The sequence below is a fragment of the Episyrphus balteatus genome, chromosome 1 (assembly GCF_945859705.1).
Source record: "Episyrphus balteatus chromosome 1, idEpiBalt1.1, whole genome shotgun sequence".
NCBI lineage: Eukaryota > Metazoa > Arthropoda > Insecta > Diptera > Syrphidae > Episyrphus > Episyrphus balteatus.
The window spans coordinates 125,023,368-125,035,697 of record NC_079134.1 but is presented as its reverse complement, the minus strand read 5'-3'; the positions used below and the strand labels follow the sequence as shown (position 1 = coordinate 125,035,697).

The 12,330-nt window shown below is 27.0% G+C and overlaps 1 protein-coding gene across 1 annotated transcript in view; it reads right to left on the bottom strand.

The window, feature by feature from the left end:
- LOC129906812 (uncharacterized) overlaps window positions 1-12,330 on the bottom strand; it is a 331,394-nt gene that overhangs the window by 282,031 nt on the left and 37,033 nt on the right. The window contains 2 exon segments of the mRNA XM_055982740.1: window positions 4,048-4,153; window positions 5,532-5,640. Of these exon segments, the coding sequence (XP_055838715.1) occupies window positions 4,048-4,153; window positions 5,532-5,640 (215 nt within the window).

Sequence of the window (12,330 nt, the reverse complement as noted above, 5' to 3'; positions counted from 1 at the left end):
CACAAGCTATCATTTGGCATCACTCCCAAAAATTGCTCTCAAGCGGTTTAGCTTCTAGGAGCGTTCAAAGATTCGGGGATTTTTCGAAAAAAAATTTTACCCCAAATTTCAAACGCGATTTTCTCGGAATTTTGAAAAAAAAAACCAAAACCCGATTATACCACTATCGGGTAGCTGAGAATTCAAGCTTTCATATGGCACCACTACCATGTCTCTAGGAATTGATACATTTGCAGATGAGATTTATTTTTTTTTTCTCAGCGATAAATCTCACTGGTTGACAAAAACATACAAAAATACAAAATAAAGGTTTCTCTCAGACCTTGACCGAAATTTTTCTTTTAAAAAAAAAGGTTATTTTATGACCTTTATTGAAATTGGCAACAAATAAGAGTTATTAGTAAACAAAACTATTTTTTACAATTTTGAGTAAAAAACCGTGAGTAATGGTAAATAACACTGGTCAACAAGGTTTTTGTTACAGACACCAAGATATACTTTTCTATAGGTTTTTTGGGTGCTGAGCTCGAATCCGAAGTCAGAACAATTCTACCACATCACGTTTTTGAGATAATCCCGTTAGAAAATCGAAAATGCCGCTTTTTTACCAGTTTTCGAGATTATTTCTTAGCTTTTGGTTATTTGTTTTAAATAAATTTGTAACGGTTTCTAATAGAACTAAATCTTGTCTTTCTAAATCTGTTTAAATCTTTTAAAAATCTCTTATCTTCTTTGAGAAATCTGAAATTGAAATCAACGTGTTTGGTATATCTCATATTTATTTGCTTTTAATAGTAAATCTCGAAATGTTCTTTGCCAATCGCTTTCAAATTTTGACACAACGTTTCATTTACATTCCAGTAAATTCTTATCTTGTTTTTAACAAGAAAAAAAAATTATATTTTTCTCACTAGTAATTATTTAGTATAAGTATCTGACACGGTCACGCTTTGATGTATCTCACTGCGATTCACCACCTTCGCAAATATAAAAACTTGCAAGATTCTAAATGGAACGTTGTGTGAAAATTTGAAAGCGATTAGAAAAGAACTTTTCGAGATTCGCTATTAAAAGTAAATAAACATGAGATATACCAAACACGTTGATTTCAATTTCAGATTTCTCAAAGAAGATAAGAGATTTTTAAAAGATTTAAACAGATTTAGAAAGACAACATTTAGTTCTATTAGAAACCGTTACAAATTTATTTAAAACAAATAACCAAAAGCTAAGAAATAATCTCGAAAACTGGTAAAAAGCGGCATTTTCGATTTTTTTTTAACGGGATTATCTCAAAAACGTGATGTGATAGAATTTTTTTGACTTCGGATTTGAGCTTAGCACACCAAAATCCTATAGAAAAGTATACCTTGGTTTCTGTAACAAAAAAAAAAGTTTAATTTTGTTGACCAGTGTAATGTGTAAAAATATAAAAAACTTAAAAAATGGTATAAAACGGTAAATAACTGTTAGTAATTTAAAAAACGCATTCATTTTGACTGGTTGTCATTGGAGGTATGTATAAAAATTTTGTATAAAATACTTCATTTTGCGGCATTGAATTCCAATAAACTTTTAAAAATTATACCTATGTAATTAGGTTTAAAAAAAATATTTCCAAAGTCATTAATGGCCATTTTTCTCTAGAGGACAAATGAGATAATTTCGCAAATGATGTCATTTGGAAGAAATTTCCTTTACGATTGGACATTCAAAATGAACTTATTTGTGTTGTGAAATTATCTAATTTTGGTTCTAGTGAAAACAGGCTTTGTGCTCCTCAAATCCAATACAAATATTTTTGCAAACCTTACAAAACACCGATTATGAACTTTCTTAATATTATTTGTACCGATCCATTTTTCTACAGCGAAATTCTGACAAATAATTTAAACTTTCTTCTAAGAAATAATCTTCAATTCATTTTAATTTTAAGCAAAAAAAGTGGACAAATTATAAAAGGTGATGTTTTTTTTAGACCACGGCTCAAATGAAACGCTCAAGCTTTTCCGAATTAGCTTTAAGGTTATTAAATTTGCCCGCTTCATCAACCCAAATGGTCCAACATTTAACCCTCTAGAGTAGGCACACCTCTTTTTTGCGAATTTGGTTTATACTTTTTTATGTCGCTAGAACTTTTTTCGGTCTCACTGTTTTATAAAGAATCATATATGAAATTGATGTAGAATTTTCAGAGGAATTCGAATATTGTATTCACAATTTCAAAAAAAATGTATTTTCACCCTTATAAAGACACTTTTTTGTGACCACTTTTTATTTTTGTCTTGCCAAATTCGCACCCGTGTGTCGACAGAGGGTTAAGTTTTGTAGAAGTCCATTAGCAATTGAAAGGCCAAGTAAATAAATTCACATTTATTTAACCATCGTTCAAAAATTGTAGAGTTTTTCTTTTTTTTCCAAAGAGTTGAACAAAAAAACATAAAAAAATCAATCATTAAATTTTTTTTTTTACTTTCTCAAGAAATTTCATATTTTACCATTTTTTACATCAGTGAGATTTTTACATGTAATTTTCAAGTTTTTTACATGTAAGAACCCCTGTAAAAAATCGACACAATACTATCCAGTACGGAATAAAATATTATCTACCCTGCGTTACCATGTGAAAAATAACTAAAAATTAGTGAGGTTTAATCTATGTCATTTTGTTTGGCCTATTGTAAATCCTTTAATAAATGATAGTCATTAGTTAGAGGCAATAAGTTAGATGAATTAGTAGCATCACAGTTACTGAAAGACATGCTAGTGTTTATTGCGTGACCGCTGCGTTACCGCTTTTAAGAAATTTGTATTGATGTTATTCTTATACAGGGCTTTTAAGTTTTTTTTTTTTTAACTAAATTTATATTTACGATGTTAACTACAACTGCAGTGTTTACCTACAACTGATGCGTTACTGTTTCACTGCGTTACCATAAAGAATTGAATATATTGGTAAAACAGTTCACGTAGTCAACCCTCATTTAAAGTAAAAATGAGGAAAATAATGTAAGGACCATGTTAAGTTTAACGTTACAACCTTATTTTGTCATCATTTTTTAATACAATTTTCAATCATGAAACAACAAGTTTTTTTTTTTTGCCAACTCTTGTGCTAACTTTTAAATTACCTACCAAATTGTTATTTTAACCTTTTTAAGTATTTCCATTTCGTCAAGTAAAAACAATTTCCATTCAAAACGAAGCCTCCTTAAATCAGATTTATATTTTTATACTTTTAAGAAAAATAAAAACACAAGTTCTCACTCATCTCAGCTCATTTCATGGAAAATACCATCCTATAATGGGCTACCTTGCTGGTAGGTATATTAAATTTCCTCAGAACGTCACCTATTAGCATGCTGTCTATAACGATGTTTATATGAACTCACAGGATACCCATTTTATAGATAATGTCAACTGAAATGTTGTGCTACACAACACTTTTCACTTCCATTAGTCATTTACAAGGGTGGATTGAGGTCGGTTAAAGGAAGAGGACAAAAATGCCTGAGGTGACTGAATAATCAACACGTCCTTTTAGAGACCCCCAACGTACAAATATTTAAATTTGTTTTTGACATTCAAATGGGTGAGAAACGTTTAAATTTTTTAAAACTGTCTCTAAGTAAGAAATGTTTAGAAAACCCTTTAACAAAGCCTTGACTTCATTACAAATGGCCTATTCAAATATAATATTATCGTGAGCGCCTTAAACCACCTGTTTACCAATAAATCCGCTTCTATTCAATCTTTTTCCATTTTCACAATTTTTTGACAAATAACATTAAAATTCCCAAAAGAAGGACAAAAAAGGAAAGAAAACCTTAACAAGCACTTAGCTTCTTCCATTTGTATTTTGTTTATTTTTATTTTTTTTTAAGGAATTTCAAGGTGATATAAAGGAAATGCAGATGGGATTTGATTTTTGAGAATTTTTTATTTTTTATTTTTGGAATAAGAACACTTCACTCGAAAATCGTATACCAGACGGAATTAGCGGTGTTGTGTGTGTTATGTATAATACCTACTACTTTGGTAACTTACCTGTCTGGAGAGCACACTGGCCACATCATTTGATGCTTGAACGTCACTTTCAACTTCCTGAAGGAATTGTTCCCATGCTTGGAATATGCTCGAATGGCACGCAGGTCTATAAATAGATGCGGATGCGAGGAAAAAAACACACATAAAAGAAATGAATTGTATACACATACGAATGAACACTCTGTGTCTTTTGATTGAGAAAGCATTTTTACTTATTTTTTTTTTTTTTTAATTTAAAATTCTTGTATTTAACATTTTAATGGGACTTAGACCTGACCGATTGAAGTCATATTCACAGAATATGTAGGTATATTGAAATTGACAAGATAAAGATTTTATGGTTAAATCGGATTTCACATGAACAAACAAATCAACAAAATATCACCAAAAAACACACCAACACCTCGACGCATCAAAAAATCCAAATATCAATAAAACTCAACACATAAATATATCAACACACTAACCCATCAATACATCAACACATCAAAACATCAACATTTCAATGTATAAACACATATTTTCAATAACTCATCAACACTTCAACACATCAATTCATAATCACTTCAACACACAAAACATCAACACATCAAAACATCAACACAACACAACATAACACAACATAACACAACATAACACAACATAACACAACATAACACAACATAACACAACATAACACAACACATCACCACAACACATCCATACATCAACAAATCAACACTTCAACACATAAATACATAAGCACTTCAACACTTCAAAACATCAACACAACACATCAATATATCAACAAATCATTTCAATAATTCATCAACACATCAAAACTTCAACACACCAAAAACATCAACACATCAATTCATAAACACTTCAACACACAAAACATCAAGACACAAAACATCAACACATCAAAACATCAACACAACACAACACATGAATACATCAATACATCAACTCATCACCACATCCTGCCATCAATTCATCAACATCGAAACAAAAATGATGTTGTCGAAGTTAATACAATTGTCCAACTGGTTAGCAGTCAATTTGCTGTAGGTACATTTGATCACCCAATTCAATTACCAGGACTCTAAGAGTAGCCCATATAAAGGTAATATTAGCTGATTTACTTTAAAATTATGAAATAGACCGGAAATAATAAGCTTGTATATTGAGAACTTGTTTCTTAAACCATACTTGGTTGACAAATTTCCTTTGTGAATTAAATAAATGTTCTCAGACATCATGCATAAGCAAGGTGCTTTGTTCGCAAAAAAAAAAAGAAATAAAAATGCAAACTCAATCAAATAACGCAGAATGTATACAGATTGTTTTATGTTAAAGGACTAGAAGGACTTTTGAAGAAAATCAAAGAAAACGGTGTTTTTTTTTTTTTGTTTTTGATGATTTTTATATTTTCTTTTTCTTCCAGTCTCTTGCTGAAACTGAAAGACATTTACAATAATATAACATAAAGTTGTGTTACTTACCTTTCTTTTCTTAGCTCTCCGTTTTTCTTTCTGTAGTTGGTAACCAACGTTTGAAGTGCGGTTGCATGCTCTTCGTATAAATGGGAAAGGGTTTCGTTGAAATCAGATACTGAAATGATAAAAGGATAAAAGGATATTTTGTTTTTGAGTTTTCTTCATAAATTTTTTTTTTTTTTTAATATTAAAGTTATAGAAGAGATGTAATAAATATATCATAATTTTAATATTTAATATACATACAAAATTGCCTTTGTTAGATATTTTATTCAATTTAATTGGAAAGAACACTTTTATAACGAAAACAAAAAAAATAAAAAAGAGAGATTGATTGAAATTCCTCCGAATCAATATTTACTGAGCGTGGAATATTTTTGTGACTGAATTAATAAAAATTCTTTGAGTTTTATGGAAATCTCATCTCATATTTGAAAGAGGATCAATATCTCCTTCCAATCGTATTTATATTATTTATGTGTATAAGTGGAATCATTCACATCCTCTGACATCAATGAATAATTTTTTTTTTCTTTTGTGTTGTGTTGTGACATGGTTTTTTGAAGAACAAAAAAGATTGGAATGAATGCAGACAAAAGCCATTGACTAAATAATACGGAAACAGATAATATTGTCTGAGAGTAAGTTCATATTTTCAAAAGGTTTTGATATATAGAAGTCCTACGCAATTTAGCACTTTGAAGTTTATTTCGAATGAAAAAGTAAAGTGTTCTCAATTGAATGAAAGAAAAGATTTTTCTATTATTTTTAATAATACCTATCTCTGACTAGTTCCTTTTCCTTTTAAACAAAAGGATATTCTTTTTCACAAAAGCAAGACAAAATTATTAAGAACTCATTTCCTTTTAAAATTTTATTTAATAGCTACCTAAAACAAATAATAATAAAATAGAAAATCCAGTTATTAATACCAGTATCTTGATATTTTTGTTTTATTTTAATGAGAAAAAAATCTTTTTATATCAAAAAAAGTTTATAATAGGTATACTTTTTGTAATGATTCAAAGGCATATACATATTAAAATTATATATAAGTTTAAAAAAATATATGTACATAAATCAAACCAATATCATGCAAAGCAAAATACAAGCTTTGAATGATGTTGGTCGAAGTTTAATTTTTTTTTTTTTTTTTTTGCAAAAATAATAAATAATTTATTTTTTAGTACAAATGTTAGAAGTCAACAGGATCAAGTGTCTCAAAAAATAAATAAATTCATTTCATTAATTTAAAGCAGAATTTCCGATACAGACACAGTGCTTGTTATTCCACTTTTCATGATGAATAAAGTTTTTTTTTTTCTTAGCAGAATTTTTTTGTTTAAAAAATATGCTGGCAGAATTTTAAAAACCAGAATTTTGAAAGGCAGAATAGAAAAAAAGCAGAATTTTGAAAAACAGAATTTTCGTAAAAAAAGCAGAATTTTGAAAAACAGAATTTTGAAGCCAGAATTTTGAACCGATCCCTTTTTTTTAATTATGTTATTTTCATTTCGAATTACCTCTCTCTCTTTAAAAATTAGATGATTTTTTTTATATGAAAAGAATATTTTAATTTTTAAATTAAAAAAATTCATATAAATCAAGTAAAATTGAAAAAATAAAAAGTTTGAATAAAAAAAAAAATTAGGTTAAAACTTAAATGCAGATTTCGTTGTAGACGGAGAGCAAAATTGTTCTAAGTCACAATCGAGGAGAATTTCGATTTAAAATTGAATTATGGCCACACTTATTGGCTCATTAGTTGTTAAGGTTTGGTTTTTTATTTTGTTTTGTTATTTTTTATTTTGAATAGGTATATCAAAAATTGACTTTAAGGAAACAAAAATTGAAATAATTACTTTATGGGCAAATAGCCAAAATTGTAAAAAATTCGATGAATATTTAAAACAAAAATATTTAATGCACACATTTTGCATTAAATTTGTTTTTTCAATGCAGAAAATTTTTCAGTTGCAATAACATATTACTTTATTCCAATTTTTTTTTTTTATTTGCCATGAATAATTTTTCTACCTAACTATTTTTCAGTTGTAATAAAATTTTTGTAATGCAATTTTTTTTTCAGTTGCAGTCAAATTTTTTTGAATTTTTTTAATTTTAATTTAATTAATTTTAATAAAAATATAAATTACAAATTAAATTTAAAAAATATATATAAAAAAAACTTTTTTCCAATGATTTAAAATCTTTAACAACTAAAATTAAATAAATATTAAAATTGCAATATATTTAAAGTAGAAAACCTGAGAACCCTGCTGCCCCTCAACTCAAGATCATAACACGGCGAATAAGGGAAGTAGAAGAAATTTTGATTTTCTAATTGAAATTTGAATTTGTTTTAGGGTTTCATTTATAATTTTACAAAATGGCATTATGTATAGGTTAGGGTGTGTCACTTTTGTATGGCCGAAAAAAATTCTCTAATTTTGCAATGTAATAGTGGTCAAAAGTTGTATTAGGGTCTAAGCTTCTTTACTACGAGAAAGCCTACAAATATTTAATATATATTTATTTGTATCCGAACGGTGAAGTTAAAAAAAAAATATATATTTCAAAAATCTCAAAAAATCCAAATTTCTTCAATTTCTTCCTGTATTTTGAGCGAGCCAAAGATATTAATAAAAATGTTAATTGTAAACGCAGAATTTAATTTTAATAAGCAATGGAACTTGTAAAAGCTATTACATTTGAAAATTCTATAGTTTAGCAATTCGACATGTAGGTATCAACTCAAATTATATGTACATATATGTATATTAGTAGAGTAACTAAAGCAAATTATTAGGGAACTGATTTTGACGATTTATTTTTTCAAACGTAGTTAATTAAAAATACTTTAAAGTCTATAGATTAAAAATTGGCGGTGTTGCCGTATTGTTTTTTTTTATTTTAATTAGAAAAATTTAAAATGACTTTTTTCCAAACTTTTTCTAATAAAATATGAATTTATTTAAAAAAAATTTTGGCCATAAATATTATCAGTTGAATTTCGAAGCAAAAAAGGTAAAATATATCACACTTTTGAAAAAAAAAAAATGAAAAATTACTTCAATTTCAATGGTTTTTTTTTTATTAAAACTGAATTTTTGCATTGAAATAACTAATTTTCTCAAAGACTGTGGTAAATAGGAACTTTAAATTTTTGCTATTTAACTTTCAACAGTAAGGGTTATTAAATAAATAAAAAATAATTTTATGTTTAGATGTTGAACTTTAAAAAAAAATAAGTTAAATTTTTTTTCAAAACTTTAATTAAAAAAAGTTCTTCGAAAATGAAATACTTTTTAATTTTGTTCATAAATCGTAATACATATTGACATTTCCTTTTATAATTTGAAATCATAATAAATGCGGCCAAAAAAATTTGAAAATAAATGCATTTTATATTACGACCAAGTCTAAAAAACGACATGTTCAAATTTTTTCAATAATTTTTTTTTTTTTTTTCAAAAATCTGAGTTCAATTACCATTCTTTCAAAAGCCGTTCATTCAATTAACTTAATTTTAATTTTACATATATGACTAAGCTTCTAGCTTCTAAAAAATGTATATTTGAATATTGTAGGTGTTGCCGTTGTGTTCAAATATTTTTTTTTGTGTTTGAAGTCAATTAATAAGAAAATTGCATCTATCGCTTGAACTATGGAAGACTGTCCCTCACTGCCATATATTTTTTTTCCTAGACAATCTTTTGGCATCAATTAATTTATGAAATTTAAGAAAAATTTTTGAAAAAAATTTGTTTTTGTTCACAAAAAATCTTCAATTAAATTTAAAAAAATCAAAACGGCAACACCGGCAATTTTTAATCTATAGACTTTAAAGTATTTTTAATTACCGACACGTTTGAAAAAAAAGATCATCAAAATCTAAGCTGTTCGGCCGGGTTCCCTAATATTGCCAATTTTTGAGCTTTAGTTACTCCACTATATAATATATATTTTTTTTATTATATTCAGATACAAAATTATATTAGGACACGAAATTAAGATCCAATTTTCCAAGTTTCCATTTTCAATATCAACTTATCGTTCATTTGTTTTCAATTTTTACCTCTAATCTTATGAGCTAAGTTACTCCACTGTGCCACCTCTCCAACTATAATACCTACTGGTTGATTTAATTCGTTATTTTTTAAGCAATTGTTTGGAAATGCAGCACATATTTTAGGAAATTATTGCAAATTTCTTATTTCATATATCTCTTATGAAAAATATAAAATTTATAGACATAATTACATGGAAAAAAAATTTAAAATATCTTGTTTTTCGCAAAATTAACATAAAATACCAAAACCCACATACGAAATTTATTGATTTTATAATTTATGTGTTTATTGGTTTTATAGGTATTTTGTGTTGATAGAAAAATATAAACTATACCAACAGAACGGATATTGGCTTTGATAGGAGGTGTATAGTATAAAAGCAAAATTGAATGTGCAATATTATTTTTATTAATAAAATTGAGTCTGTCTAATATACTTGTTGCATTCTCCATAAACAAAAACGAAAAACTCACCAAAACAACTAATATGTAGTAGTGTTTAAAGAATTACTCACTTGCAACTGCTTGCATTCGATTGTTCGATTGTTGTTGTTTACTTTCGGGCCAATATCAAAATGACTTATCATAAAGATTACTATGCCCAAAATATTTATACAATATCGAATGCGTTTAACGAGTCGATTGTAAAAATAATTTGGAATTGTGCCAAACACAACACATCATAGCACTGCGATACCACATGGGGGATGTCTTATGAACAAAAAAAGAAAAAAAAGTTCGGTTTTTTGATGTGGTGTTTGAGGATTTATGATATTCCAAACTATATGAATTTCCTTTGGGATAATAAACAAATGTATGCTGTATTCTTATTTGAAATATTGAACGAAGTATAGCTGGAATACGATTTTGTGAGGAATGTTTGTTTGTTCAAAGCTCCATGATCGATGATTTCAAATTGGAATTTTCAAAAGAAAATTGCGGGTAATAAAGAGTGATAAACCACAACATTATTTCCAAAATGATTCATTAAAAGTTAAGTTTTTGAGTAGGGGAAGAATGTTTGGTTTTTTTTTTTTTTTCTTAGAATTTTATTACATTTGGGTTATAAAAAAGTATTAGAAAAGAATTTTAACTTTGATGTCTACCTTTAGAAAGGTATTTATGGAGAAGAAAAATATATATAATTGTATCTTTAAATGGATTCATTTTTTTTATAATTAGATTCCTTTTTTATAGCAAAGTTCATAGGTTTTAAAGTAAAAGTTTAATAATGCAAAAAAAAAAATAATTTAAACCCTAAAAACAGTTTAATAATCCTGATCTAGTTCTTTTTCGGGACAACCGTTTTAAGCTTTCTATGTATAGAAAAAAATTAAAAATTCATAAGAAAATAATTCCATTTCTGTGACCTTGTGGTAAAAAGTTCGTAGAGGTACTAAGCAAAACATTATTTTTCTTTATTTGACTCCACGATAATGTTTGTTTTTCTTCTAAAAAAAAAATTTAATAACTAAATACGCTTTGAACTTCTTCAAGGCGTAATTTGTAGTTGCTTTGTTCTTGGTTTGTTGAAATGAATTCATCAAATAAATTTCTCTGAAATGTTTCTTACAATTGTGGTCATTTTGTGGGAATTCAGAATTCATATATGTATCACCAAAATACAAGCCCAAATGAATCAATTGTCCTTACCAGAGACGACCAAACATCATCTGAAAAGCAAACATCATCTCTTTGAAAATTTTCCTTTCAATTGTTTTCATTATTTTTTTTTTCCAAGAGTTTTCGTTTTAACTACATATTGATATTTCTTTGAATTTTCTATAGAAATTAACTTCAAAAGAATACCAAGATAAATTCAACTGTGTTTATACAAAATTGTAGGAATGGACTTTATTAAAGGTACTTGATTTTGAAGTTTAAAGTTATTAAAAAAAAAATGATAAAATGCACGACTATGTAGTAGAAAAAAAAAACTAATCCATATCCAATAGCTTTAATGGCAAAGAAAAAAAAACACAAAGTAAACCTTTGTCTTGCCACAGTTACCAATATCATACAGAAAAGCAAGCCATTGAACCAGATGTTAATTAAATAAATTGCACGACTGGGGTCGCACGTACTTGCTCTTAGAGTTAAAGTTGCTTAAATTTTTAAGACTTTTTATATAGAAATCTGGAAAAAAAAATAAAATTCGTTTTTTAAAAAAAATAAAATAAAATCTGAAATTAAATTGCCCTCCAAAACAAATATGCAGTTTTGATTGATATATTAACATGCATTTTTAGAAAAAAAATTTTCAAAATCGTTAGAGCCGTTTTTTAAAAAACTAATTTTTTATAAATAATTTTTTGGAAAAAAAGTTTTAAAATAAAATTGGTATGCCATTTTGTAGAAATCAGTAATCAACATCTAAAAACCAAATTTCAAAAAAATTCAATGTCCCGTTTTCGAAAATTTGATTTTTCAAAAAAAAATTTTCAAAATTTTTTTAAAAATCCAAAAATATTTTTTTTTTTAATTTTATTTTTGGCGTATATTTAGATTATATAAATGCTTCTTCACAAAAAGTTTCGTTGAAATCGAATAAGCAGTTTCGGAGATAATCGGATTTGAAAAAAACGGTTCTATGGCAGGTACCGTTAATAATGATTTTCAAAAAAAAATTTTTTCATTGAAAGATAGACCTTAGCTTAAAACTAACATTTGAATTTTTTAAACAAAATCGTTGGAGCCGTTTTCGAGATATTCCAATTTTACTAAAATCGGTAT